Source organism: Podarcis gaigeae (genome assembly GCF_964106915.1).
Source record: "Podarcis gaigeae genome assembly, chromosome: 13".
Taxonomy (NCBI): Eukaryota; Metazoa; Chordata; class Lepidosauria; order Squamata; family Lacertidae; genus Podarcis; species Podarcis gaigeae.
In genome coordinates, this window is record NC_139689.1 from 37,358,453 (window position 1) to 37,386,405 (window position 27,953).

The 27,953-nt window shown below is 46.4% G+C and overlaps 1 protein-coding gene across 9 annotated transcripts in view; it reads right to left on the reverse strand.

The window, feature by feature from the left end:
• The window catches only part of HDAC5 (histone deacetylase 5), a 121,204-nt gene that overhangs the window by 54,818 nt on the left and 38,433 nt on the right, over nucleotides 1-27,953 (reverse strand). For all 9 annotated transcript variants that reach the window (XM_083709116.1, XM_083709121.1, XM_083709117.1 and 6 more), the window contains 3 exons: nucleotides 10,732-10,994; nucleotides 5,129-5,273; nucleotides 3,469-3,586 (listed from right to left, as the gene is read on the reverse strand). In XM_083709116.1, the coding sequence (XP_083565242.1) occupies nucleotides 3,469-3,586; nucleotides 5,129-5,273; nucleotides 10,732-10,994 (526 nt within the window). The remainder of the gene's footprint in view (nucleotides 1-3,468; nucleotides 3,587-5,128; nucleotides 5,274-10,731; nucleotides 10,995-27,953) is intronic.

Sequence of the window (27,953 nt, forward strand, 5' to 3'; positions counted from 1 at the left end):
TCTATCTATTCAGAGCCAAGCCAGGAAGTGAGAAAACAGCAGTTTACAGCAGCCCAAATGAGTTGTCTTCAATCCAAGCACTGACATTATTTTGTAGCATTCAGAGTCTTCAGTCTGGAAACACTCGCAGAAAACTAAGTTTTGGTTCTGTAATCATCGGGGGGGGGTGGCTGTTTCCCTAGAGAGCTGGCATGTGAGCAGTGGGATTTGGCCACTGGAATGGCCAAATCTCTTGGAATGGTTAGGCTACACCTCATTATGTATACTTGCAAATAACAAGGAAAACTACAAAACTTGCCCTCTCTCTCTATTACCTGTGACACTGCTGCTTTTCCATTTAGCATGATTAAGGCGCCTATGATGTCAGAAAGCTCACACACTCCTACTACAACCAATGTAAGAACAGCCCAATAAAATACAGTTTTCCCCCATATTTTTAATCTTCCATGACTCCCTGCCACTGAAAGTCTTTCAAATGTATGCATCTGAGCATTTTGCAGAAATGTTTCTTTGGACTGACTTTTTAAAAAAACAGGCTTTGGAGAAGTTTTAATATGTTACATTATGGTATGTAGTATTTTATACCTTAATGGCCTATCTTGCTTGATCAGCAAGGTTTGTTTTGATGGGGCAGAGTGGAAATGCAACAAAAAAATTAACAAGAAAAGAGGCAGGAGTGTGAATAGACATAGCATTTCTTTGTCTTTCTTCCATCCATAAAGTTGACAACAGTCAACTCAGGATTCTATTCCTGAATGTAGGTTAAAGGGACTTGGGGGGGGGGGGAGGGTGACTCAAGAGGTGAGATAAGAATATCCACTGTGGGTGACTGGGAGGGTGGGGGAAGTGATAATGGTCCATCTGTGATCTGTTCTAAGCAGGCTAAATGGATTACCGCTCTAAGCATCCATGGTCCAGGAAATTCAGTGGGTTATCAGTAGGCAGAAGTTGCAGGTGGAATAAGTCAGAGGGCAAGCAAGGCCTAGGGGAGAGAGGGCAGGATGGGGTCAGTTTTATAGGTCAGGGTGGGGAAACTGAAAAGCGTGTGACTCCCTGCTGCCAACACCACTATTAAGAATGGTGAGGACTCAAGGGAAGGATAGAGCCAGACAGAGGGAAGCTCAGAATGATACATTTGCTCTCCACTACTCCCTGGGATGTGGCCACTGTCACATGCTGACAGCTTCTAGGGCAGGGGTAGGGAACCTCAGGCCCGTGGGCCGGATGCGGCCCAATCACTTTCTCAATCCAGCCCGTGGACGGTCCGGGAATCAGCGTGCTTTCACATGAGTAGAATGTGTGCTTTTATTTAAACTGCATCTCTGGATTATTTGTGGGGCAGAATGTGTGCTTTTATTTAAAATGCATATCTGGGTTATTTGTGGGGCACAGGAATTCGTTCTCCCCCCCCCCAAAAAAATATAGTCTGTCCCACCACATGGTCTGAGGGACGGTGGACCAGCCCACGGCTGAAAAAGGTTGCTGACCCCTGTTCTAGGGACATATTTGGGAGAAGAAAAGGTTAAGGAGTATATCCTACACAAATTTGGAGTGGAGTCCCTAAGGCAGTTGGATGGTGTCTTGTATGCCTCCTTCTGGCAACTCCTGCGGTCGAGTTGGCGCCCAGCGTATTGCTCTGCTTTCCTTTGGACCATATAAACGAGGTTGAAAGGGGTCTTGTCATCTAGGCAGCACAGGACTTCCACAAACTGCCCAGGCTCGCACCCCGGGGGAGGTCAATTTGGTGCTGCTAACACAGCAAAAACAATACAGGAGCCAGCAATTATGAGTTACCGGTCTCTGCAACCACAGGAGGCACTGCGGTTCTCCAGCAGTTTGACTACTGGAGATGCACACTTCACTGTATCTCAAGACAGATGGATGCCAACAAACTACCAGGGAGTTTATGGATGCTTCATGCTTTGATAGTTACATGACTAAATTCAAGACCAGCTGCCCCACAGTCAATTCATTACAGTACAGTGGTACCTCAGGTTAAGAACTTAATTCCTTCTGGAGGTCCATTCTTATCCTGAAACTGTTCCTAACCTGAGGTACCACTTTAGCTAATGGGGCCTCCTGCTGCCGCCACACAATTTCTGTTCTCATCCTGAAGCAAAGTTGTTAACCCGAGGTACTATTTCTGAGTTAGCGGAGTCTGTAACCTGAAGCGTCTGTAACCTGAGGTACCACTGTATTCGGATTAATATCTAACCCTCATCCCTTTTCGCGTCCCCAATGTCCCTTGACGCCAGCAGCACACAGGCCCATTTCTCACTGAGGCGTTTCCCTCAAACCTGCTCACTTCCTTGGCCCCAAAACCCACGCTCTTGTCTCTCTATGAAACAACCATCTGAGACAGAAACTTTCGTTAACAGGAGGGCTTAGAGGCAAGTAAAGTCATAACTTAGAGAAGCTGGGTTAGGAACTGAGCTATCATCCCTGGAACGAAATTGATGGTTCTCTCGAGAAATTTGACTTGGCTGGTGGCTACACAGTTTACGATGAGGATGTTCTGACGCCTTCCAGCACGATGGTGTTTTGGACAGAAGAGGAAGCACACTGGTGCCTCACATTTCCTGTTCCCCCACATCTTTGCACTGCCCGAAATAGAATACTTTGTGTTCGCGAGCCTGCACACACACACACACACACCCCAACCTCCTGGCTTGGAGTGGAGGCGGGATGTGAAAATTCTATTCTGGGCAACAGAGAGATGTGGAGATGCTCCATCACATCTAAATCAGCTCTTGGAGAGACAACAGGAGCAGCTCACCTTGAGCAGGTATAATTTGCACATGTAATTAACAGAAGAGCACACTGTTGCCATCAGACCAGAGGCCTATCTAGCTCTGCATGTTGTTTCCTGCACTGGCCAGCCAGAGGCTTCTGGGAAGTCCAGAGCAAGGCATTAATGCAATTGTCCTCTCCTGCCATTATTCCACAGCGGCTTAAATTCATAGGCAGGGTGGTACCATACAGGAATCATGACAATTAGCCATTGATTACCTGACCCTCCACAAATTTATCTCACCCCCCTTTTAAAGCTCTTTAAGATAAGATAACTGAAGGTCTATGCACAAGGTTATTCCTTTTAAAAGCAGGGCCATCTATCACACCCTTGGTTCCATTTACTAAGTGTGCATGCTGAAGAATATTTAAGTTACCCCTTAGCATAACATTGTACTCTCAATCAGGGTAGCTACTGGGTGGTCAAAGGGTCACTCTATCCACCCACTACTATCCGCCGAGGAAAACAAACACGCAATACACACACACCAGTCAAATTTTCGGCAAACTGGAGACAGATGTGTGGAAGGAAAAGGGAGTCTCCCAGATGCCGAAATACAGACTTTACGCCTTCTCTCTTGAGATTACTACATTCGTTCCAGTGGTAAAATCTCACCCCACCGACGTCCTGTCCTAGACCTGGCATGAATGCCCAGAAGCAAAGGCGGTAAGACCTACCAGCATTTGGGGTGCTGAGGGAGGGAATGGTTCAAGCCGCCTGCTGTTGCTGGCTCTTTAGACTTGCTGAGAAGAAACTCCTGAAGTTTCAGCTTCACTTCGGTACTGGCAATGGCACCTGTGGAAGAGTTAGGAAAACACTCGTGGATAAACCCTTCCGGGACTTTATATCCCAGAAACCAGACTAAGAATGAGAGTTGTGCTTGTGCACACACAACTGTGGTTTAATCCCTGACTACAAACCATTTGCCTTTAATTGCCTGGTTTCTAGTTGGAGAATAAACCATAGTTCCCCAGTTTTGATGCAGCGGGAAACTATGGTTGGGCAGGCCTCTGAAATGCTGTATTGTGGCACATGAGGAGGAGGCACACTTCCTTGTTCTTGGTCCAATAAACCATGGTTTATTGATCCAGCAGAAATATGGTCTACCAGTATAAAAGACTCCTTAAATTCCAGAATTAATTCCAGAGCTTTCCAACTTCCACACTGCACTCCCCACAAGTGCAAGGTATAGATCCCCATGGCAATGGTAGCGACCAGAACACTATTTCCCATAATGCAATGCTTCACTATTGCACTATATTCTGGGATAACTGCCCTTCTCACCTCACCCTCCAGGCTGCCCTTTTGTTTGCAATCCTATCCACCTCAATCAAGCACATGATTGAAAAAACACACCTCTCCTTTGCCACAGGTGGGGATTGTCTATGCGGCTCTGTCACTGAGGTGTCCCTGTAAAGCTCCACTCTTGTTTATTTATTTGTCAAACCTTCAATCTAAGGGCCAAATCAGATGCATCGATGGCTTCTTGTGAACCAGCCATATTCAAAAAAATTAAATATGTATCACAGACAGAGCAGCATTCTGCATAGGTTCTTAAGCAGTCACGCTAATTTTCACCTCTTCAAGCAAGACTGTTTGAGGCTCCTCCTAAAGGAACCTTGGGAACCACAGGTTTGTGAGGCTGCTATAAATTCCATTGCAGAAATTCACAACCCTCTTCATTAAAACCACAGTTCAAAGGGCTTTTGCATGGGGGTGACCAGCCCTTCATTCAACAATTCCTAAGGCATATGGAGGCATGGAAGCTAAATCTAGAATGATACTTTTAGAATTGTTCACTTATCACAGGGTTTTTTTCCCCCCAGCCAGAACTTGCCAGAACCCAGTTCAGACACCTCTCAGGTGGGCGCCATTGCCATTCTAAGAGAAGAAGATGGGTATTCATGGTGAGTTCTGGCACCTATTTTTCTAGGGAAACAGCGGCAATTTTAACTGTATTTCAGGGGTCAGCAAACTTTTTCAGCAGGGGGCCAGTCCACTGTCCCTCAGACCTTGTGGGGGCCGGACTATATTTTGAAAGAAAAGAAAAAAAAGAACGAATTCCTTTGCCCCACAAATAACCCAGAGATGCATTTTAAATAAAAGCACACATTCTACTCATATAAAAACACAATGATTCCCAGACTGCCCGCGGGCCGGATTTAGAAGGCGATTGGGCCGGATCCGGCCCCCAGGCCTTAGTTTGCCTACCCATGCTGTATCTTATTCTTTCTACTGTGCTGCTTCTGGGGTGGGAAAGTGTGAAACCCTCCAAGACTTCAGCATACCAAGTCTAACCAACGCAACTCAATATAAATATATATATATATTTATTACTCTCTTTGCTTTTCTCCTTGTTGCGTAAAATAAGTAGCTGCTGCTCCAGCCGCTGCTTCTCCAGCTCTTCCTGCCGCTGCTGTTCTCGCTTACGCTGCTGCTCCAGTTCTTGCTGGCGTTTTGCTGCCAACATCTCCTGCTGTTGCTGCAGAGGGGAGATGGGGAGGGAGTTAGTGGGACTGAAGGGGACCGTGTGTTTGTCCCCCACCCACCCACCCTTGCCAGCCTTTGCATGCAAAACCCAGACATAAACATGTGCAATCTTTTGATGCAGACTTCCAACTTCATAATACCATAGTCCGGGGGCTTTTTACGGAGCCTTGCTTACGCCTCTGCAAAAGAGACCTTCAAAATTCTGATATCCAATCGCTCAGGTCTTCTTCCCCTGAGGCTCTGCCTCCTGTACTAAAAACAGGGCCTTCTCCGTAGTGGTGCCTCTACGCCCTTCTAGAGGAAATCCATTTTGTTCCCTCGCACCCTGGTTTTTGGAAGCTCAGCACGCACACTGCTTTCTCAAGAGGGTGTTTTGGTTTAGTGGCAGTTGATTTCATTGGCTGCCGGTGCTGGAATCCCTTTTGCACAATCTTCCTTAGCTGCTTTATTGCCTGTTTGTTATAGGCTGTGGGAGGAATTCAACATGGAGCCAATTTTGCCACCAGCGCAAGCATTTCCGCTTGCCAAACAGAACTAGCTCCCCTCCCTTCTCACTGCATGCTGTTCTGGGGGTTCTCCCACAGAGATGATCTGGGGAGGGGGTGTAGAGGGGGCAGGAAGCCCCATTGCACTAGCAGGACTCATTGTGCCAGCTCGTGTTGTGCAACTGCTTTGTTGAACCCGGCCCTTTTCTGCTTTGTTTACTGCTGTCAGCTGCCTTTGCTGGGCAGAAAGGCAAAATATAAATGTTGCAAAACCAACAGATCAATTAAAACTTAAATAAAAATAAGCATCCTATCCTGGGAAGGTTCCATGTTATTCTTGGGCTTTCTCCCCTCCCCCCTTTTCTTTTCTTTAAAGAAGTAACAGCTGCAAAAAAGTGTGAAGAATCCAGATCAGGACTGTGAGACACAAGTAGAGGTGGTTGGGTCTTACCCACCCCCGCAACCTGATTTTTCCTGCCAAATTCCTCTTCCCCCTCCCCGGCTGCTATTTGCTCCCAAAGGTGCCAATTGCAATGGCACTTTTGGAAGCAAATAACCGTTTCAATGCAGGGGGAGAATTTGGCACTGAAATGATATAGGGGGGTGAAAGGGGAGAGAATGGGGACTTTGTGCAGATTGGGGACTTTGTGTGGTTGCTCTCTCTTATAAAGAACAAGCTGAAGAGAGACAATCACATGGTAAACAAAACATCTGTTCCAAGCCCAGGAAACTAAGAGGGCGAGTATATGTTATTTAAAAAAAACCTCAAAGGAAGTGAAATCAGAGTTGAAAAGGTGCCATGATAGATGAATAAGTGGTTTTATGCACACAATCAGACTTAACCTCTGACAAAACTAAGTAAGTTGGGATGACGTAGTGTGGGACAATGGCTTGAGACAAATAGTGATGCTCATTGTTTGTCCTGACCCCAGAAGCTAGCATGCTCGGGCAATACATAATGCTGATGACTTTTGTATTATGCAGAACTAATTTTCAAGTTTGAGCAGCAGGCCACGGAGCACAACATTAGTTGGAAGGATTTGTTCAGACATAATGTGTGTGTGTGGTTTGGGAGCTGCACGGTCAGGGAAAAAACAACGCTGTCCAGGGTTGTAATGACTGCGGAGAGATTAATTGGGTGCACTCTTCCCACCTTGGATCAAATCTATGCTTCTATGTCATACGAAAGCTGCAGAGATACTGCACACCCCAGAAAGGATCTCTTTCAGCTTGTGCCTTCTGGAAGAAGGTACAGGGTTATAAAGACTAGGACTAGCCACAGTTTCTATCCAAATGCGATTTTGGTTTTAAACACAGTGTAAGGAGTCTATATGGGAGTGTATTGTATTTCATTATGGGGTATCAGAGTTTTTAGGGGGCCAACCACGCTGGGATAGCAGCGCTTGTTGGTTTTTTAATGTCTGGTGTAGATTTTTTTCAATTTCATTGTTCTATATGGGACAATGACAATAAAGATTATCGTATCGTAATGCTAAACCAAGTTTAGTGTTATGAGAATGAGCCTGAGAGAGCCTCAGACTGCCACGAGTGTTAATGATGGCTTGAAGCTGAGTTGCTTCGACAAACCATAGTTAAAACTAAGAACAGTCCCTGTTGGGACATAAACACTGTTAGTTTAAAGCCAGGGGGTTCCTACATTCCTCCTCGTGGCCAAATCAGAGGAGAGGGAAGAATGCAAGCCTGAAGCTTACGTAGGCTCGTTCTCATAGTGCTAGACTAGGGCTTATTGTTACCACCACACAAAGGCAGTGTGTTAGTCACCGCTTTCCAAGTCAGCTCTAGTTGAAAGGCATGATTCCCGCCCCCCCCCCACCTTTTATGCTCCTTCAAGTATGAAAGTGGTGTGCGTGATTCATCGTTTCTAGTAATCTGTATTCTTGAGCATAGGCAAAACGCAATATACAACAAATGAATGAACATAACGTAAGAACAACAGCCTGCTGAGTCAAGCCACGGGTCCATCTAGTCCAGCATCCTATTCTCACAGTGGCCAACCTGATGATGTCTGTGGGAAACCACAAGAGCACTCTCCTCTCTCGTGGCTTCCAGCAACTGGTATTGAGAAGCAAAGGTTGGAGGTAGGGCATGGCCATTGTGGCTAGTACCCTTCAACAGCTCTCTTCTCTGTATAGTTGTCTAACCCTCTTTTAAAGGCATCTCCAAGATGGTGGAAGGCTCTTACTGAGGATTTAAGGGACATGGGTGGTGCTGTGGGTTAAACCACAGAGCCTAGGACTTGCCGATCAGAAGGTCGGCGGTTCGAATCCCCACGACGGGGTGAGCTCCTGTTGCTCGGTCCCTGCTTCTGCCAACCTAGAGTTTGAAAGCATGTCAAAGTGCAAGTAGATAAATAGGTACTGCTCCGGTGGGAAGGTAAACGGCGTTTCCATGCGCTGCTCTGGTTCGCCAGAAGCAGCTTAGTCCTGCTGGCCACATGACCCAGAAGCTGTCTGCGGACAAACGCCGGCTCCCTCGGCCAATAAAGTGAGATGAGTGCCGCAACCCCAGAGTCGGTCACAGCTGGACCTAATGGTCAAGGGTTCCTTTACCTTTACCAAGATGGTGGCCATCACTGCCTCCATATTTTGACTATGTGCTGCCTATCAGTCAGGTCATTCCACATCAAATCAACACAAAAAACAAGGGTTTCGCCACCCACCATCTCGGATTTTGATGAAACTTGGTATATACCCTCATAATATAATGCATAATTTTACATTCCTTTAATCTTTTTCTTGCTAGGTCTTATTTCCTTACATGTCAGCATTCAAAGTTTCAGACCGATTTTTTTTTATTATTATTGATTTCACGATATAGCCAATTTTCATAGTACCCCAAACTGAAAAACAAGCCTGAACTTTTAGGGGAAAAAACCCCACCTGTAATAACCTGTAATAACAAATATTATTTTAGATTTTAAGATGAACAACTTTGTTTCATTAATTTTTTCTACTACAGCTATGGATTGTAGGAAAGTTGTACCCAGTAGCCATTCCCCCCCCCAAAGATGTCCAAAAAACGTAAAATTTTGTTAAGACGACATAAGAGACCCATAAATTTTATTCTTTGTTGAGAAAGAGCATGTCTTTGCAATAATTTTCACCTTCAAAAACTTTTGATTCCATCTTGCCCTCACGCTGACAATTTAGGGTTTCTAAACCTCATTTTTCCACCAAAAAAACTACATTTATACATTTTTTTTAGGCATTTATAAAATCTTTTGAGTGCTAGTGTATTTTCCCCTGAAATCCTCATCATGTTATTGAGCTCTGTGTAAAATTTCAAAGAGATCTGATCATTGGTTATGGAGAAAAAAATTAAAATCCAAACAAGACCAAGGATCTCAAGGGGGAAAGAAACACAGATTTCATGAAACTTTGAAGTGCTATAAAATTAAAACCGTTTGAGATAGAGGGGGGAAATTTAAGGGGGTTTCTTTCAACTATAAGGGAAGGGTGTACACCAAGTTTCATCAAATCCGAGACGGTGGGTGGCATGACCGCGTTGAATTGACGTGGAATGACCCAGTCCTAAACCTTCCAATATTTAGTTTCATTGGATGGCCATGAGTTTTAGTTCCACTTTCTCCCTGCCATGCATCATTCTATAAACTTTTATTATGTTGCCTCTTACTTGCCTTTTCTCTGAACTAAAACGTTCCAAACTGCTTCTTCCTAGGGCAGCCGCTCCATTCCCACTCACATTCCAGGGGATCATTCCCCCCCCCCCCAAGTCTATACAACTGGTGACCATTTATTATACCAACTGCTTGGCAACCCACAAGGGTACCTAGGAGGACATACTGCAAGCTGCAAATGAAAGGCAATACAATCACCTAAGGCGCAACCATCAAATACTAACAGCGCTATACTAAACAGGGGAAACAGAGACAAGCAACATAAATATGCAGCAGCAAGGTCCCTTCCTCAAAACCCTTAGCCCCCATCCTCTACAGTTAACAAGCATCCCTTCAGGTGTTGTGTGGACTCCAACTCCCATCAGCCCCAGGCAGCGTGGCCAATGGCCAAGGATGCTGGGAGTTGTGGTCCAGCGCACACTGACAGCGTCAGTACAATAGCAACTGAAGAAGAAGAAGAAGAAGAAGAAGAAGAAGAAGAAGAAGAAGAAGAAGAAGAAGAGGAGAAGTTTGGATTTGATATCCCGCTTTATCACTACCCGAAGGAGTCTCAAAGCGGCTAACATTCTCCTTTCCCTTCCTCCCCCACAACAAACACTCTGTGAGGTGAGTAAGGCTGAGAGATTTCAAAGAAGTGTGACTAGCCCAAGGTCACCCAGCAGCTGCATGTGGAGGAGCGGAGACGCGAACTCGATTCACCAGATTACAAGTCTACCACTCTTAACCACTACACCACACTGGCTCCACGAAGCAGCAACAAATCGCAGCACCTGCCCATCAGAAACTAGGGAAAGTTTTCAATTCAGAAGAGTCTTGAGTAGGTAAGTTTGATTTCAATTTATGCAAGCTGCCTTGAATGAGGATTCAGAAAGGCAGGGTAAAAGCCTTATGAACAAACGAACAGCAGGCACTGCAAACTTGGTGAGAGAGGCAGCACAAAGTGAGGAGGGGGAGTACCACACCCACTGGCCTCAGCCCTTCCCCCACCCCAACCAGCCTGTGGCCCCTGGCAGGCTACCCTGAGGGAAATGTGGCCCTTATGGAAAGGTTTCCCACCCACGTTCTAGCAGAACCCACTGGTACACCTGGGCTTTGGTGGAGAAAGAGAAACAGAGTCATTGGTATGCAGGAGTGATTCTCACTCTGTGGTACGCAGTCCCTGGTGCTGTGCCCAAACATTTCCACCTGAAAGGATTTCTGCAGGGCTGGGGGGCCCGGGAGAGATGCTCCCAGTCAGAATGGGTGGCGCTGAGCGAGGCGTACGGACTACGTGGCTGAGAATCTTCCCGGGTTCACCTCCAGATTACCTTGAGGTGCTTCTGCAACTGGACTTCGTGCTGCCGCGTGAGGTGCTCGTGCTGCTTCTGAAACTCTGCAAAGAGCAGCTGCTTCTGCAAATGTTGCTGCTGTTTCAGGGCCAGCAGTTCCTGCTGCAGCTGCTGCTCCCGGACGGCTGGGTCCACAGTGGGCAAGCTGGGCCGGGCATCCATCCGCAAGTCCACTGGGCTGGTGCTGCTGCTGTTGCAAGAGCTCTGCATCACCACAGGAAGTACCGGTTTCAAGTCCACAGCTGGGGATGAGAGAGAGAGAGAGAAGAGGGACAATGGCTGCAGTGGTGCAATCTCTACACAACAATGGGGGCTGAGATCATGGCAGTATGTGTGTTGCTTTTTTAAGGGAGCAAATAGAGGCCGTTTCTGTCCAACCAGATACACGCAGCCTGCCCAACCATTTAATGCACTCCGGAAGCCAAAAAATGATTTGCCAGCTGTTATGATCTAGGCCAGGTATCTCCAGCCTGTTGAGACCTAGATCCCACCAAAGCATGCATTTGGCAATCCATTTCTTAAATCTTTTACCCTAAATGTTCACATGGTGGTTATCAATGCTTTTCTTCTAGGGGGGGGGGAAGGTGCCAGTACTGTGTGCCCTTGAGTGCCCCCCAGGAAAAAAAAACACCACTGGTGGCAGTGCTCCTGTCGCAAACCACCTCAGATCAGGCCACAACCCACTGGGGGCTCCCCCCCATCAGCTGGAGACCAGTGATCTAGGCTGCTCTAGTGCTGTGAAAGGTTCTAATAAACATAATGCCTGTAGTGTTTGGATTTGATATCCCGCTTTATCACTACCCAAAGGAGTCTCAAAGCGGCTAACATTCTCCTTTCCCTTCCTCCCCCACAACAAACATTCTGTGAGGTGAGTGAGGCTGAGAGACTTCAGAGAAGTGTGACTAGCCCGAGGTCACCCAGCAGCTGCACGTGGAGGAGCGGGGAAGCAAACCCGGTTCACCAGATTACAAGTCCACCACTCTTAACCACTACACCACATTGTAGCATTACTTTCCAGCATGGAGTGCTCTTGCTCAAGTTTCCAGACTGCCATGGAACCATTGACCATGCTGCGAGTTGTAGTTCAGAACTTCTGGAGGGTACCAGGTTGGAGGACTGCTGGTGCACTATTTACTCCTAAATCTAGTAAGCCAGATTTTAGAAACTCGCTTGCTTATTCTGCTTGAGTGGAGCTCTAATGGCATGACAGCAGGAGTTTTCCTCCTGGTTACTTCTACTGCCACTGCTCAGGTCATGAAAAGGCGTTTCTTGGCTTTAAAATATCGGACGGAAGCAAGCTAGGAGGCTGTGGGGCCTTCTCCACAGACATCTCTACCAGCCCCTCCCTTTTTAAAGCAAAGCACTGCCATGACCTTTAGGCACCTGGCCCATCCAATGCCAGGGTATGCTCCTGTTTCAGCTGCTGCACCTGAACTGCCTTTGTCTGTCCAAACATCAGCTAAAATTGCCAAGGCTATGCATCTGCCTGCACAGAAGAAGAAGAGTTTGGATTTGATATCCCACTTTATCACTACCCGAAGGAGTCTCAAAGCGGCTAACAATCTCCTTTCCCTTCCTCCCCCACAACAAACACTCTGTGAGGCGAGTGAGGCTGAGAAACTTCAGAGAAGTGTGACTTGCCCGAGGTCACCCAGCAGCTGCATGTGGAGGAGCGGGGAATCGAATCCGGTTCACCAGATTACGAGTCCACTGCTCTTAACCACTACACCAGACCTTTATCAGCTGAAGAACCGCTACAGAGGAGGAGAAGGAAGTCCCAGGCGACTGGGGGTGGGGGTAACATTGCAGGAGGAAGCTTTCAAAAGCTAGCGTGTGCCCATAGGCCAGCCACATCTGAACCCCACAGGGCACTATTGGCAAGGAAGTATCCTGGGGGGGATGATGGGATGCCATCCATGTGGAGAGTGCAGCCTGCACTCAACCACCTCAAGTTATGTGGAATGTCAGAGATCAGCACCGGTGAGCCCCCCAGAATGCATCAACTTCAGGAATCACATGCTCTGTGCACGGGTAAAGAGAAGCACCACGCAGCAGTGCTTGTTTTCAAATCCGGGACTACTCTGGCATGCATACGGCTGTGTTTCAGCCAGGGTACACTGGAGCTTATCCTTAGATGCTAATCCCCAGTGGTGTGATTCAGCCCTGCAGGACTGTGAACCAAAGTGTGCCGCTGGGCATGTGCAAAGCACCCTTCCATCACAGCAAGCCCGCAATCATCTGGGATAAAGAAGGCTTTCCAAACAGATGGTACAGATCTTAGACCTCAGTACCTCTTTCTTTCCCCTTCCTTTTTTGGGGTGGGTGGGGGTGGGGAAGAAGTACCAGCACAAAGCAGCACCTCTGTGGCATTTTCCAATCTTGCGCAGGCCTTTCCACCCTCCCCCCCAAATCACCATCGCTGCCGCCACCATTCTTCTGTCCCAGGCACCAGATCTGAGTCACCCGCAGCCGTTTTTTTGGCACACTGTGAATGAACAAGGCCTTTCGTGACTCATCAGATGCGTACCCTCCGCTTCCACTCTTCGCAGGCTGTTGTAAAAAAGCATGCGCTGTTTATTTCTTTTTAATATGAAGTCACACGTGCGTGCTTGTGAGTGTGCGCGCGTACATGACATGGGGCCCCAGCCCCACCTCCGATTATGACATTCATACACTCCCCCCCCCCCACCGGCAAGCCGTTTCACCCTCCCCAGAAGAACAGAGCAAGAAACGGGCACTGCAGCAAGGATAAGTAAGGAGCTTCTGCAACAAGCAGCTGACGGAACAGTTTCACGAAGCAAAACCCGCCTCCTCCTCCTCCTCCTTTTCTGGGGTTCAGTCATAATTATAAACAGGAGGGTGGGGAGGAGGGGAGGGGGGAAAGCCACAAAAGACGACAAAGAAGTCAGGGACTAAATATAGAGGAAGCCAAACAACAGCTGCTGGCAGAAAGGAGGGGGAGGAAGAAAGAGTGGCAGTCAACGGAGAGGTGAGAAAGGCAGCATGGTGGAAAGGGGGGGTGGAAGAAAAGGAAACCTGGGGATTAATGAATGCTTGTTCTCACATTTATTTAGCATTTATTTAGATTCTGGATCAAGCCTGCAAAGCAAAATAGAAAGAGGGATGGGGGGGGTGAAGACGGGGAGGCGGGTACAGCACCAAACTTACGAAACAAGGGGAGGAAGCAGTACGCCCCAACTTGATACTGAATTAGAAGGTTTGTTCCTGAAGAGTAGAAATGTTCAAAAGCCCAATGCATTCTGGTAAGCGTCTTCCTTCAAGGGCTTCTGCTGCAATATGAGCTCGTATGTACACAAGGGGAACACAGGAGGGAAGAGTCCTGTTTGTGTGTCTCCCCCACAGGCATCTGGTTGGCCACTTTGAGAACAGGATTGGACCACTGGCCAATCCAGCAGGGCTCTTTCTTACATTCTTATGAACCTATTTCCCCCACCCCTGGACACTGCAAGCTTGCAACAACAACAACAACAACAAAAGGCACAGCATTACACAACATACACTCTCTTCCTTGCTTTTATTCCACATCTCTCAAGGCTGATCCAAAGCTTTTGGATCTCTCTACTAATGCAAGTGTATAGCTGGGCTTGCTTACACCCGTCACTTTTTGCTATTTGTTCTGTTTCCTGGTTACAGCTCTTGCTGGGGGGGGGGGGGCAACAAGGTGGTCTAAAGTGTGGAAGACCTGCAATTTTTGCCTCACAGCAAGTGGATTGGACTCAACAGCCCCTTTGTCTATCCCCCTCTGAAATTAAGTTCTGTGCCAAGAGTGGGAGAAAACAGGCATGTGGGGGGGAGATCAAAGTTTGCAAGGAGCCAGTAAACAAGGCTAGAAGCATGCACCCAATAAGATTTCATGTGGTGGATTAGCAAGATAAAAAGGAGGGACGGGAAAAGAGGGGTGTGTGGATAAAAGAGTGCCCTATGTCCAGGAACTTTTGCAGAACAACACACTGGCAGGCCCTCTATCAGCTGGCCCTAGTGACTGTGTTGACACTGTGACTTTCGGCATGCGTAAAACACTCTGATGACCCAGTTCAGGCAAGATAATTTGACGCAAAAATCAATGGTCTTTATCTCCTTATCCAGGCTCTGCTGTGGCAATGGCAGGCCCTGTCTTGCAACGTTTTTCCGAGTTAATGGTCATTCAGATGACCTTTTCCACCACTCCGCACATTAAAGTCAAATATTTGGAAACCTGGCCTGGAGGAAAGGCTAAGCTTTTCCTCCAGGTGTGGCCAACACATCTCTTTTCAAGCTCGCCTTTGTTGCGGTTCAGTATATTAAAAGCTCTGTGAGTTGTGTTCAGAAAGCATTAAGCCAAGACTTAATTTGAGCCAGGCCTCAACTTAAAAAATAATAATAATACTGAAAGTACTGAAGAATGAAGAAGCAGAAACGCCTCAGAACATGCACAGAGTATCTTTTATTCACTAATGACCAACTACCGTATTTTTCGCCCTATAGGACGCACCGTCCCATAAGGCGCACCTAGTTTTTTGGGGGGGAAATAAAGGGGGGAAATTATTTTTCCCCCAGGCGCGGGGCTGGGGCGGGGGAAGCCCGAGCTTCCCCCAACCCCAGCCCCCAGAACAGGCAACTCTCCGCAAGCCGGCTTGCGGACAGTTGCCTGCATGCTGAAGCCTGGGCGCGCTGGGCCCGCAAGGCGCGGGAGCCCGGCTGTGCGCCCCGACCCCTCTCGCTCTCCAGGCTTCAACAAAAGCCTGCATTTGCCTCATAGGACGCACACACATTTCCCCTTCATTTTTGGAGGGGAAAAAGTGCGTCCTATAGGGCAAAAAATACGGTACATCCTGCAACCAGGCTAGAAGTCACAGACTCTAATTGGGGGTGGGGGGTGGGGTGGGACATAACAGCCTGCACATTCTCTGAGGAACTCTTCTTTATTATTACAGTGGTACCTTGGTTCTCAAACACCTTGGTACTCAAACAACTTGAAGCCCAAACACTGCAAACCCAGAAAGAAGTGTTCCAGTTTGCAAACTTTTTTCAGAAGCCGAACATGCTCCATTTTGAGTGTTACGCTTCCGATTTGAGTGCCACACTTCTGTTTTGAGTGTTAAGCTGAGGTCTGTCTGCTTTTGCCATTTAACTTGCGTTTTTGTGGCTCTTTTTGTTTTGTTTTTGTGACTGTGTGTAACCCAGTTCAGTTACTGATTGATTGATTGTGTGACTGCGGAACACTGTTTATTGCTTTCACTTTATGGATCAATGGTCTTGTTAGATAGTAAAATTCATGTTAAATTGCTGCTTTAGGGGTTGTTTTTAAAAGTCTGGAATGGATTAATCCATTTTGCCTTACTTTCTATGGGAAAGCGTGTCTTGGTTTTGGAACACTTTGGTTTTGGAACGGACTTCCGGAACGGATTACGTTTGAGAACCAAAGTACCACTGTACTTAACATTCTCCTTGTTTGTTGTGCAAAATCCTGCTCAGAGGTGAAGTTGAAGTGGCTTCCGGCTGAAATGAGCTCCCTGCAGATATGCACAATTCTGAGACTGCTCTGCCTTACCAAAGCTGCTTCAGGTTGAAGCCCAAGGGGTGTGTGTGTGTGTGTGTAGAGGGGCAGGGGACAACCCCAAATGTTCTAACATTTGTGCATCTCTCCTCATTTATTGCAACCTCCGAGTCCACTTGCATTCCTAGCAGGATAAACCGCATAGTGGAACGAGATAGAAAGACCTTGAAAGGGCGACATGGAGTATCGTTCTGAAATCTTGTGCGGGGGAGAGAGGGGAGAAGGAAGGTGGCGTAGGAAGAGAACAACACATCAAAACTGCTCCATGCTCTCTTCTCCCTCTCCTTCCTCCTCCCCAAGCCTCAAACAGCTCCACGGTCAATCCTGCCCATTCCAGGATTGCAGCAGGTGCCTTTGCTGAATGAACGCTCTGCAGTTGTGAGTAACTGCCTCTTAGACGCAGTGTCATTTGTATGCGAGTGAGGGGCCCTGCACAGCTGAATGAACAACCTGTTCTTAATCCAAACAGGAAGTTGGGGGCGGCGTGGGACGGGGAAGGATGATTCAGGGGATGGATGGGAGAGACAGGCGCCCTGAATACTAATGCAGCCTCTCTCTTCACCGCCGCCCCCCCCCAAAATCCCTCATTCGCTGTAGCGTGAGCTACTGCGATGCAGACAGGCGGCAAGGCGGCAAGACAGATGTCTGCAGTCTTTGACTGAAGCCGAATGTGCCGCTGACCATCTAAGCAAAGAGGCAGAAGGGGTTTCTAGGGTCACCAATCTCTCTCTGACACACACACACATTTGTGTCACTGTCCCTTCATTCAGGAAGCTCAGAGTAGCATCAGGAGTGGGGTGGGGTGTATGCTGGGACCCCCCCCCCTCATATCTGTGCACTGGTCAGGTATGATCCTGTGCCAAAACGAAAACCACTGCATGTTCCTCCTCTGTACCGTTCTTGGGGCCTGTGTTCAGTTTGCATGTTCGCTCCATCAAATCCACAAAATCCGGCCACGAGCAAAAAGATCAGGATCAAATAAGATGTGCCGTACCAACACACTGCAGAGCAAAAGAGCCAAGCCACTGGAGAAAGCAAAGCTTGGCTTCCGACAACTGATGCAAAGTGAAGAAAAATGTATTTGGGGTGTTTGCAGGATGCCCTTCTGTTCCTATTGCATAACTGGATGCATGTCATATCCATAGGTAAAGGTAAAGGGACCACTAACCATTAGGTCCAGTTGTGGCCGACTCTGAGGTTGCAGCGCTCATCTCGCTTTACTGGCCGAGGGAGCCGGCGTACAGCTTCCGGGTCATGTGGCCAGCGTGACTAAGGCGTTTCTGGCAAACCAGAGCAGCGCACGGAAACGCCGTTGACCTTCCTGCCGGAGTGGTACCTATTTATCTACTTGCACTTTGACATGCTTTCGAACTGCTAGGTTAGCAGGAGCAGGGACCGAGCAACGGGAGCTCACCCCGTTGCGGGGATTCAAACCGCCGACCTTCTGATCGGCAAGTTCTAGGCTCTGCGGTTTAACCCACAGCGCCACCCGTGTCCCATCATATCCATAACATACATTTAAAGCACGCTAGGACTGCTTTAACAGCCATGGCTTCCCCCAAAGAATTCTGGGAACTGCAGTTTCGCAAGGGTGCTGGGAACTGTAGTTCTCTTACAGAGCACTGTAGAGAACATAGTTGTGTTCTTTTTGAGTGCCCCTGAAAAAGAAATATACTCTGGAATGCATTGCAACAGTATTGTTGTTGTTTTTTCATTTTGTGCACCCTTGAGATAAAAAAACAGGACAATTGCAATGCAAAAGAAATGAATAAACATCATCTATGCATTTATACCATGTGATCAGAATAAGGTTGTGGCCAAATCTTTCTTTCTTTCTTTATGCCAGTTCTTCACTTTCATCCTTCCTGTAACCACATATCCTTTGTAAATCAAGGAAATCTTTAATAAAAATACATTTTAATTTTTTTTTTAAAAAATGCTGCTGAATGTATGTGAATAGCACTATTGTGTAATATGACCCAAATCTATGCAGAGGCCAAGCATTTTATTAAATACCCTTCAGTTTTTTAAAACAATTAAGCCATTGCAGCATAGCCTATTATAGGCTATGGCAGAATAAATACAGCATAACAGAACCTTACACAATCTGGAATTGCGGTAGGAGGAGGCTCAAGCAGTTATACTTGTTGGGAAGGTCCTTATTTTCATCTATGAAATTTTCAAGATATTCCAGGAGGAATAGAAACTTGCATTTTTTAAAAAATTTCAGATGTTTATCTTTAGCATTCCATACCTCTTGAACACGTTCAGTCCTTAACGGAATGTGTATATTTCTATATAAATTATAGTATTTTTAAAAAATATATTTGCATGTATACATATAAATTAGAATATGCTTAACTGGGCACCCTACTTGTAAGACCAGGGCTTGTGTTTGTGCACACCCACCCACACACCAATGATTATCCAAATTGGATTTCCAATCAGTGGTTTTTCCAAAAATGTGGCAGGCAAGTACTTTCTGTCTACTTCCACTCTTATTAATCTAATCACTGGAGAAGAAAAATGCCAGTATTAAATGAAGAAGGCGACTTACACGCTACTAGGAAAAGGAGGATATGCACTACTGAAAGAGAGAACAAAAGAAATACTAATCTGCATAAACTTTGCTTATGTTATTGCATATGTATAGGCACATATTTAGAAATTCTGTACTTAACTCCAATGTATTTACATTTTACAGAACGAAAACAGTTGGTTGGTTGTTTAATTTATATACCGAAGATCCCAGGGCAGTTCACAACAGAAAAATACAAAGTGAGAATACAAAACACATGATAAAACAAAAACAAACCAATTAACACACACACACCCCATCCACAAACACACTTCAAATAAGTTTTCCAAATCACTCCAAATAAATTGTTCAATTAATTTGCACCTCACCCCAAAACCAAGCATTCCTTTTCAATTGATTTTACACCAATGAAATGCCCACCCCGAACCTGCTGGAAAATCAGGTCACTTTAATTAATGACCCCATTCATCAACTTTAATTAAACCCTCCATAAATTAGATTCAAAACAAATGGGGCGCAGCAGTCTTGTTTGCAAGCCTGGGATAGTAAAAGTTTTTAGGGTTTTCTGTTTTACAAAGCAAACCTGAGTGAAAACAAACATGAGTTTTAAATGGGATTAATTGCTTGAATTCGAAAAAAAATTAGGGGGGCAGGGTCAGGTCTGGCAAAGTCCACCCAACACTGGCAAAGTGTTGATGAACGTGCACTCTCACTCTCTCTCTCTCTCTCTCTCTCTCTCTCTCTCTCTCTCTCTCTCTCCTCTTAATCAGCAGGCTGGGAACTCTCAGCTGTGGCTGCTGCACAGTACAAACTGAAATGTTGTAGGCAGTTCTGTGTGAGCATCCCAAGGTCGGAACAAAAGTTCTAACAGTCAACTGAGGCTAGAGATTGGGAGTTATCCACACCCCTGGTTCAACCCTCCTGCACAGGACATTATATTCTGCAAAACACTACAGTGGTACCTCGGGTTACAGACGCTTCAGGTTACAGACGCTTCAGGTTACAGACTCCGTTAACCCAGAAATAGTACCTCGGGTTAAGAACTTTGCTTCAGGATGAGAACAGAAATTGCACAGCAGCAGGAGCGGGAGGCCCCATTAGCTAAAGTGGTACCTCAGGTTAAGAATGGACCTCCAGAATGAATTAAGTTCTTAACTCAAGGTACCACTGTGTATGCATGTGTGACTATGCAGAAAGCACACAGAGATGCAATACATGGGGGGGGGGGGAGAGATTGCAGCATATAACTCTACCCTCCATGTGCACTCTGCTCGTCATAACAATGGGAGTTTCATATTTCTCTCCATGTACATAGCTGGTTCCAAACGTTCTGTCCACACTAAAGAGACTGACCAAGAAACAAACCCGAGTGGTCCTTCCCCTGCCACCCTCAAGCCACTTACTGGATATTGCAGGGCCAAGTCTAATCAGTTCTGCTAGTCATTTTTGCCTGTTTCAAAATATCCCCTTTTAAAAAAACCACGCCAATTTTTTGCTAATCTGATTCAGTTCCTTAACAGTAACTAGAGCAACAGACCCTTGAGGGTTATAAGCCCAATAACAGCAGCTTTTATGGTCAGCCATGGAAGCTGCCACAAGAGTCATAGAACTGTAGAGTTGGAAGGGACCATATGGATCCTTTAGTCCAACCCCCATCAATGCAGGACTTTTTCGCCCAAGGTGGGGCTCGGACTTATGACCTTGAGATTAGAAGTCTCATGCTCTACCGACTGAGTCGCTTTACCCCCAAGTCCCGCCACCCCACCCCTCAAAAGAGATTAAAGGTAAAGGGACCCCTGACCATTAGGTCCAGTCGTGACCAACTCTGGGGTTGCGGCGCTCATCTCACATTATTGGCCGAGGGAGCCAGCGTACAGCTTCCGGGTCATGTGGCCAGCATGACTAAGCCGCCTCTGGCGAACCAGAACAGCACACGGAAACGCCGTTTACCTTCCCACCGGAGTGGTACCTATTTATCTACTTGCACTTTGACGTGCTTTCGAACTGCTAGGTTGGCAGGAGCAGGGACCGAACAACAGGAGCTCACCCTGTCGTGGGGATTCGAACCGCTGACCTTCTGATCGGCAAGTCCTAGGCTCTGTGGTTTAACCCACAACGCCACCCATGTCCCGGAAAGAGATTAGACAGCTGTAAAATTGTATAAATAATCTAAAAATAAACCATACTCCTTGCCCCTCATTCCCACTCCTCATGAACCCTAGCCTTTGTGTCCTCCCCTCAATACATACAACCCATTCCCTCTCTTTCCAGAAAACATTAAAAAGGAGCGTGGGGGAGAAACCCAGAAGCGTAGTAAAAAAAGAGTCTGGCGGGACCTTGTGCACCAGAAATTTGTTAGGTTTTTAAACTTTTATAGGCCAAAGCGTGCTTTATCAGAGGCATGACCTCTGGCTTAGGGAAGCTTATGGCACAGGAAATTTGTTAGTCTTCAAAGTGCCACCAAGCCCCTTGGTTGCTCAAAGGAAACACAGGAAAAGTGGGGCACATGATGCAATTTCAGACACCGAAGCAAATTTGCATCTTCATTTGGAGACCGTATTTTGTCTCCTGCCTCTTTTCTCTGTGCCCACTGTCATAATTTCGCCCTCTGCACCCAATTCTCATTGCTTTATTCGTCTTTCTCTTCCTGACACCACCTCCCCCAAAATAAAGACATGTACAGCGCTTTCATGATTTCTGAGGGCTGAATCCAATACTTCATACTAGTGCGCATTTGATATTTACATCTTTCCCTCATACCACACAAACGGGGGGTGGGGGGAGGACAAGATTCCTTGCTGGCAAACCCAGATTGTGTGGAAGAGCTCCATCCTGCTCAGAATCTATTTTCAGGAGTTTTATAACCCACCTCGAAATTCCTCAGCCAATAGCCTTTGCCAAATTCTGGTTTAGCTGCTGAGGTTTATGGTTGTCGTCACCACAAACACTCGATGTATTTATAGCTCTTCTACGGGCTTCACTCCAAACTTGCCTTCGGTGGGTCCTCCCTAGCTCTACTCCACTCCAAAATATTTCTTTCCATTTATCCAGGCTCAAGCAAAGAGGAAGGCACACAGACACTGACCCACAATGTGCTAAAATCCCAGGTTTTGCCTTCCCTTCTTGCAAGAAACAACATGTTCTGCTTTCGCTGAATGTCTTCAAAGCCCAGCTGCTGGTTCACCTTTGCAAAGCAGCACTGGGGAAGGCATGATTTCAAGCAGAAAACTGATAGGCAAGAGAAGGGCGTTTCACCCTTATTCCACTATCTACTTTGCCCCTACAGCTGCAGGAATATGCAGCCGTCCCATACAGGAATTGAACCTGCTACCTTGGTGTTATCAGCACCATGCTCTAACCAATGAGAGGGATGGTGCAACCAGGGGCAAACTACACATTATACTGCAGGCATAGGAATAGATGCTCTGTCTTGGAAAGCATCCCAAGAAAGGGGTCATTTGCATTAGTGAAGAAACAGGAAGGAAGCAAAGAGCTTGACTTGTCCCCTACAACTTCCCCCTCCATGCAAGCTGGTTTTACCACCCCTTGCAGGTTCCATTTGTGTTTGCAAGGTAAGCCTAGAACATTGGAAAGCCAGAGATTTTAAGGGAAACCGGGTAGAAGGGGAAGGAGTAAACATTATTTTCTTCCCATCCCTTATCCGACACAAGGGAGAAGAGAGAAAGGGCCATCAGGAACATTTGTTAAATGCGAATGAAGCTTAGTCTGTAATTTGCTCCAGAGGAGGAAGCCATGAAGACACAAAAATGGTAGCATAAATGCTCTCTCTCCCAAGCTTGTCCCCTTGAGGGAAGCCAGCGGTGCTTGCAAAGGACAGACTTATTGGTCTCTTTGGAGAGAGATTTGCGTAGATAGGAAACCCTCACAAGTAGGCTCCTGTGGTTTTAATTGATAGCAAGGGGAAAAGCCAGGCTCGTGTTGCAAGCAATTAATTTGCAACAGGCTAAGGGACTACATGTTCTTTCCCCACCCCACCAACCAACTTTTCCTTAACATAATAAGAGTTTGCAGTGACTCAAGAAAGAGGAGAAAGAGCTTAAGTGCCAAATTATGTCTTACTTCTGGAAAGGCTTGCTCACAAACAGGCACCTGTCAAAGTAGTATAAATGCAGGGTTCAGGGTAGGGGTGCCAGACCTCTGGGTCTGACCCGAAGTCTCCAGGTTTCCCTGGTTCCCTCCAGATGATGGGCTTGAATCTCCAGGTGGGTGAGTCAATAATAATAATAATAATACAGTGGTACCTTGGTTCCCGAATGGCTTAGTTGACAAACAAATCGGCTCCCGAACATCGCAAACCCAGAAGTGTTCTGGTTTGCGAACGTTTTTTGGAAGCCAAACGTTCGTTTCAGCTGTTGATATTGTTTCCAGGGTCAATCAGCCAATCAGAAGCTGCACCTTGGTTTTCCAACATTTTGGCATTGTTTCCAGGGTCAATCAGCCAATCAGAAGCTGCGCCTTGGTTTTCCAACATTTTGGAAGTCAAACGGATTTCTAGAATGGATTGAGGTCGAGAACCAAGGTACCACTGTAATAATAATGATTGTGCATGCAGTCTGCCTTTCTCCCCATTCCCAATTAACCTCAATCTACATAGCCAACCTCCAAAACGCCACCAGGGTCCTCCATCTGTGACATCACCAGGGGCCAGCCCTAGGTCTCAGGTTTAGGGCCTCAAATCTCAGGATCTGGGATGCACCTAACCAGGCAACCCTAACTAAGGATGCTTGCGAGGGAGAAGGGGCTTACCGCTTTCAGTACCTGCTGATTCTTCTCTGCAAATTATCATCACCATCAGCCTATTTGTATGCTGCTTTCCCACTATACTGTGCTTGAAGTGTCTCACAATATATTAAATGAACAGCTATTAACAATTCCAAATCTCAGTAATAACAATTATTATCATTGGGTGGGAGTCATGCTCAGAGTAGACACACTGGACTTTGATTTCACCAGGTCTACTTTGAGTGTGACTTCGTTGGATAATTGACTTAATGCCAATTAAGTAAATACTGTGAGTTGGGGGGCGGGCGGAATCCATAAATAAATAACAACAACTAGGATCTGGGAGACCAGGGTTCAAATCCCCATTTAGCCATGAGGCTCGCTAGGTGACCTTGGCTCAGTCTCTAAGTCCCAACCTAACCAAAGTCACAGGGCTGTTGTGAGGATAACATGAAGAGAGGGAAGAACCAAGTACGCCACACCTTGAGCTCCTTGGAAGAAAGGTGGAATAGAAATGCAATAATTAAATAAATAGTAGAAGAAGTATGCAAGGCCAAAAAGCTCTCTGCTCCACAAGGCCTTCCACAAAGGTCCACTACAGGTAACTCTGTAGACGCTGGGTGGCAGCTACAACTCTCGCTTGCCTCCCCATCCCACAACTACCTCTTTTAGCCCATTTCCCCTGGTAATTAGGCTTACATCTTGTTCCTGGGAGGAAAAAGACAGGTTACAAATCATCTCAAGGAAAGGACTCTTGCAGGAGAGAATCAACAGGTGAGGGAAGACTAAGCACCCCCAACCAATTCAAGTTGCTTGGGCCTTTAAATACCAGCAACAAAACCTTGAATTTGGCTCAACAGCTAATAGTAGACTGTTGTAAATATATATTTGTGAATTGGGAGCCAAGGAGCACTGTCAAGGCCCAAGTGCCCTGCAGAGCTCTTTGCCCCTTCCTATAGCAGTGCAAAAATTTGATCATATGAGGATGTGAAATCCTGGGTCAGAACACTGATCCATCTAGCAGGGTATTGTCTACACCAGGTATCTTCAAATGCCTTTTGACCCAGGATCCACTTTTATCCCAAACTGCATTCAGGACACATTTCTTAATCTTTTACCAAGGTGGCCATGTTCCTGTTGTGATCCACTAGTGGATGCTGACCCACCAGCTGAAGACCAATGTTTACACTAAACTGAGAGAAGCTCTCTAGACTCCCAAGTAAGTATCTTTTCCATCACTTGAGGTTCCTTTAACCGGAGCTTGTCAGGGACTAAACAGGAATCTCCTTTATGCAGAGTATGTTGCTCCAACACTGAGCTATGGCTCTTCCACAAGGCTTTGGATTCCGATGGTGATATTTTGTTTGTGTAAATACAGAGTAACTAATATCCCCAGCCATAAAGGTTAGAAACTTTGGCATCTATGCAGAAAAGTGTAAGAGTTTTAGGTGCTTTTTTACCTTCACAAACTCACACCCCCTGAGTTTGGGGATAGGCCTGCTGGGGAAGAACCGTGGCAGAAAAGCAGTGGGTGGAGAAAGGGTTAGGCACCTTTTCCTCTGTTCTGTTTCTTTACTACAAATCAGTCCCTCCCCCAAGTTTTTTTGCTCTAACACAGCAACCATTGGCCCTCCAGATGTTGTTGGACTCCCAACTCTCATCAGACATGGCTTATGGTCAGGGATGGCAGGGGTTGGGAGCCCAAGAACATCTAGAAAGATGGAATCACTTAGCCACCCAAGTGCAGAAGCAACATTAATCAGGAGCAACAGATTGAGAGAAGGCCACAGGATCATTAGCTCCATATGCTGACTCAAGTGAATTCATTCTGCCCTTCTTGGTCTGGTTTGATCATTACATCTGACTGCTGTTGACTCTTAGTTAAAAAATGAACCAGGGGATTCTCCTAAACCAGAGTTAACAAAGGCCACTTATCAAGAACTCCAGTGCAAAAAAAAAAAAGACCCTGGGAAATTTGCATGCCAACCTGTCTCCCACTCTGAAATCTGGCTATCATTCTATCTGCATCAGACACATTTAGAAATGTACTTAATTCTTAATTATTGCTAATATTATTTACCTATTTCATAGAACCAAGAGTGCGTGTGTTGATGTACAGAGTTTTGCAAACAAAATAAGAAGCTGGGGCTATGGCTCAGTTGTGGAACATGCAGAAGGTCAGAGAATGTGAAGGGGCCTTGTACGTCATCTGGTTCAATCCCTTGCCTGATGCAGGAAACCCAAAGCCAGAGCATTCCCAGAAAATGACTGTCCGGTCAGTTAAGGGACAGAGTTGGAAGATACCCTGAAGGTCCTCTAGTCCAAACCCCTGCAATGCAGGAATCTCAGCTAAAGCATCCATGACAAATGGCCATCTAACCTATGTTTAAAAACCTCCAAGGAAGGAGAGCCCACCACCTCTGATGGGAGTCCGTTCCACTGTCGAACAGCTCTTACAATTCCTTCCTGGTGTTTAGTTGGAATCACATTTCTTGTAACTTGAAGCCACTGGTTCTGGTGCTAGCCTACAGAGGAGGAGAAAACAAGGTAGCTCCATCCTCCATGTGACAGTCCTTTAGTGACTTGAAGATGGCTATCATATCTCCTCTTTTCCAGGCTAAATATACCCAATTCCCTCAACCGTTCTTCATAAGGCTTGGCTTCCAGACTCTTGATCATCTACATCACCCTCCTCTGCGCATGTTCCAGCTTATCAATTTCCTTCTTAAATTGTGGTGCCCAGAACTAGACACAGGCCACTGATCGCTTTTTGTTATTAATCCAGAGTGGAGAGAGTACATGGGCAAATACAGTGGTACCTCGAGTTACAAACGCCTCAGGTTAAAAACGCTTCAGATTACAAAGTCCGCTAACCTGGAAGAATTACCTCGAGTTGAAAACTTTGTCCCAGGATGAGAACGGAAATCGTGTGCCGGCGGCGCAGTGGCAGCAAGAGGCCCCATTAGTGAAAGCACACCTCTATTTAAGAACAGTTTCAAGGTTAAGAACGGACCTCCGGAATGAATTAAGTTCGTAACTAGAGGTACCGCTGTAGCTTAACCTGGAATTATTTATTTATAAAATTATTTATTTATAAAATGCATATCCTGCCCTTCCAGACCAGCTGCAGGCGCTAGCGTCACTGTGCACCTGCCAGGGCCAACACTCCAACAGGGGACCCACTGTCAGTCTCGGGACTCCCCTCGCTCAGCTGCTTCTCCTGTTGCCCATTAATGCCTGTTCACCTGCCCACTCCAGGCCCCCTCACTGACAGTTTCTTGCCCAACTTGCATGACCACCCTTCAATGGCCAATGGGCATTCCCAGGACAGTCTACAAGAAGAGCAAAAAAACCCCAACTGCAATATTTATAGAGTAATAAAGCAAAAGAATGGCACAGCTTTAAATTAAAAAAACAACAACAACCCTCTAATCAATAAAAGCTCACGGCAGCTTGAGATAATTAAAAGGTTTAAAAGTTAACGACGTTTTAAAAATAGAAAGGTTGAAATAATAGCCCAGTAGGCACCAGTGTAAGGCAACTTCTCTGCAGCCAGGGATGAATGAGATCAAATAGAGACACACATGCTTAAGCTTGGTTACAGTGGGAATTAACTCAAAGGCCTTGTAGAGGCTTTTAAGGAGGGATCTGAAAGGGGAGAGGTAGCATCATGAACTCTGGCTGCTGACAGCAGCTGTCCGGAGGTTTCAGAAAGGAATCTTCCCCAGTCCTACCTGGATATGCCAGGAACTGAACCTGTGACTTTGTGCACGCAATGTATGTACTGTTGTTACATATTTATTTATTTATACCCCACCTTTATCCCTGACAGGGACTCAAAGTGGCTTACAGATAGAAATAAGGGTGAGCTAAAAACATGGGGGGGGTGGAGAAACAATCATTTAAAACGATCAAACATTGATAGAAATAAAAACTCACCCACACACCCCGATTTTAAATGATCACTGAAAATTCAGGTGTGGAATATTCCTGGAGGACAAATCCTCACAGGTTCCCCTAAAGAGGTTAACCTGCTATAGAAGCAGTGTTTGAAATTAGCCAGGCGCCAGGCGCATTTTTGCTCCCGACTTTCAACCACTTGTGACCAAGTGAAGATGCCTGTGTCAGGTGTGCGTGCAGGAGCCAGGCCCTGTGACCAATAGGACTTTGCAGGACTGAGGCCTTCCTAAGCTTGTTCTGAAGAGGCAAGGTAAGGCCTCACAGGTAAGGCCGAATGGTAACTCATAGCACCTGGTGGCAAGAGCTGGGAAGGAATATAAGGTCAGCATTTCCCTTCGGCTCTTTGCCACAGCAACACGCTTCCTGCCTTGCTGAATTTGGCTTCTTGCTGCAACAACAGCA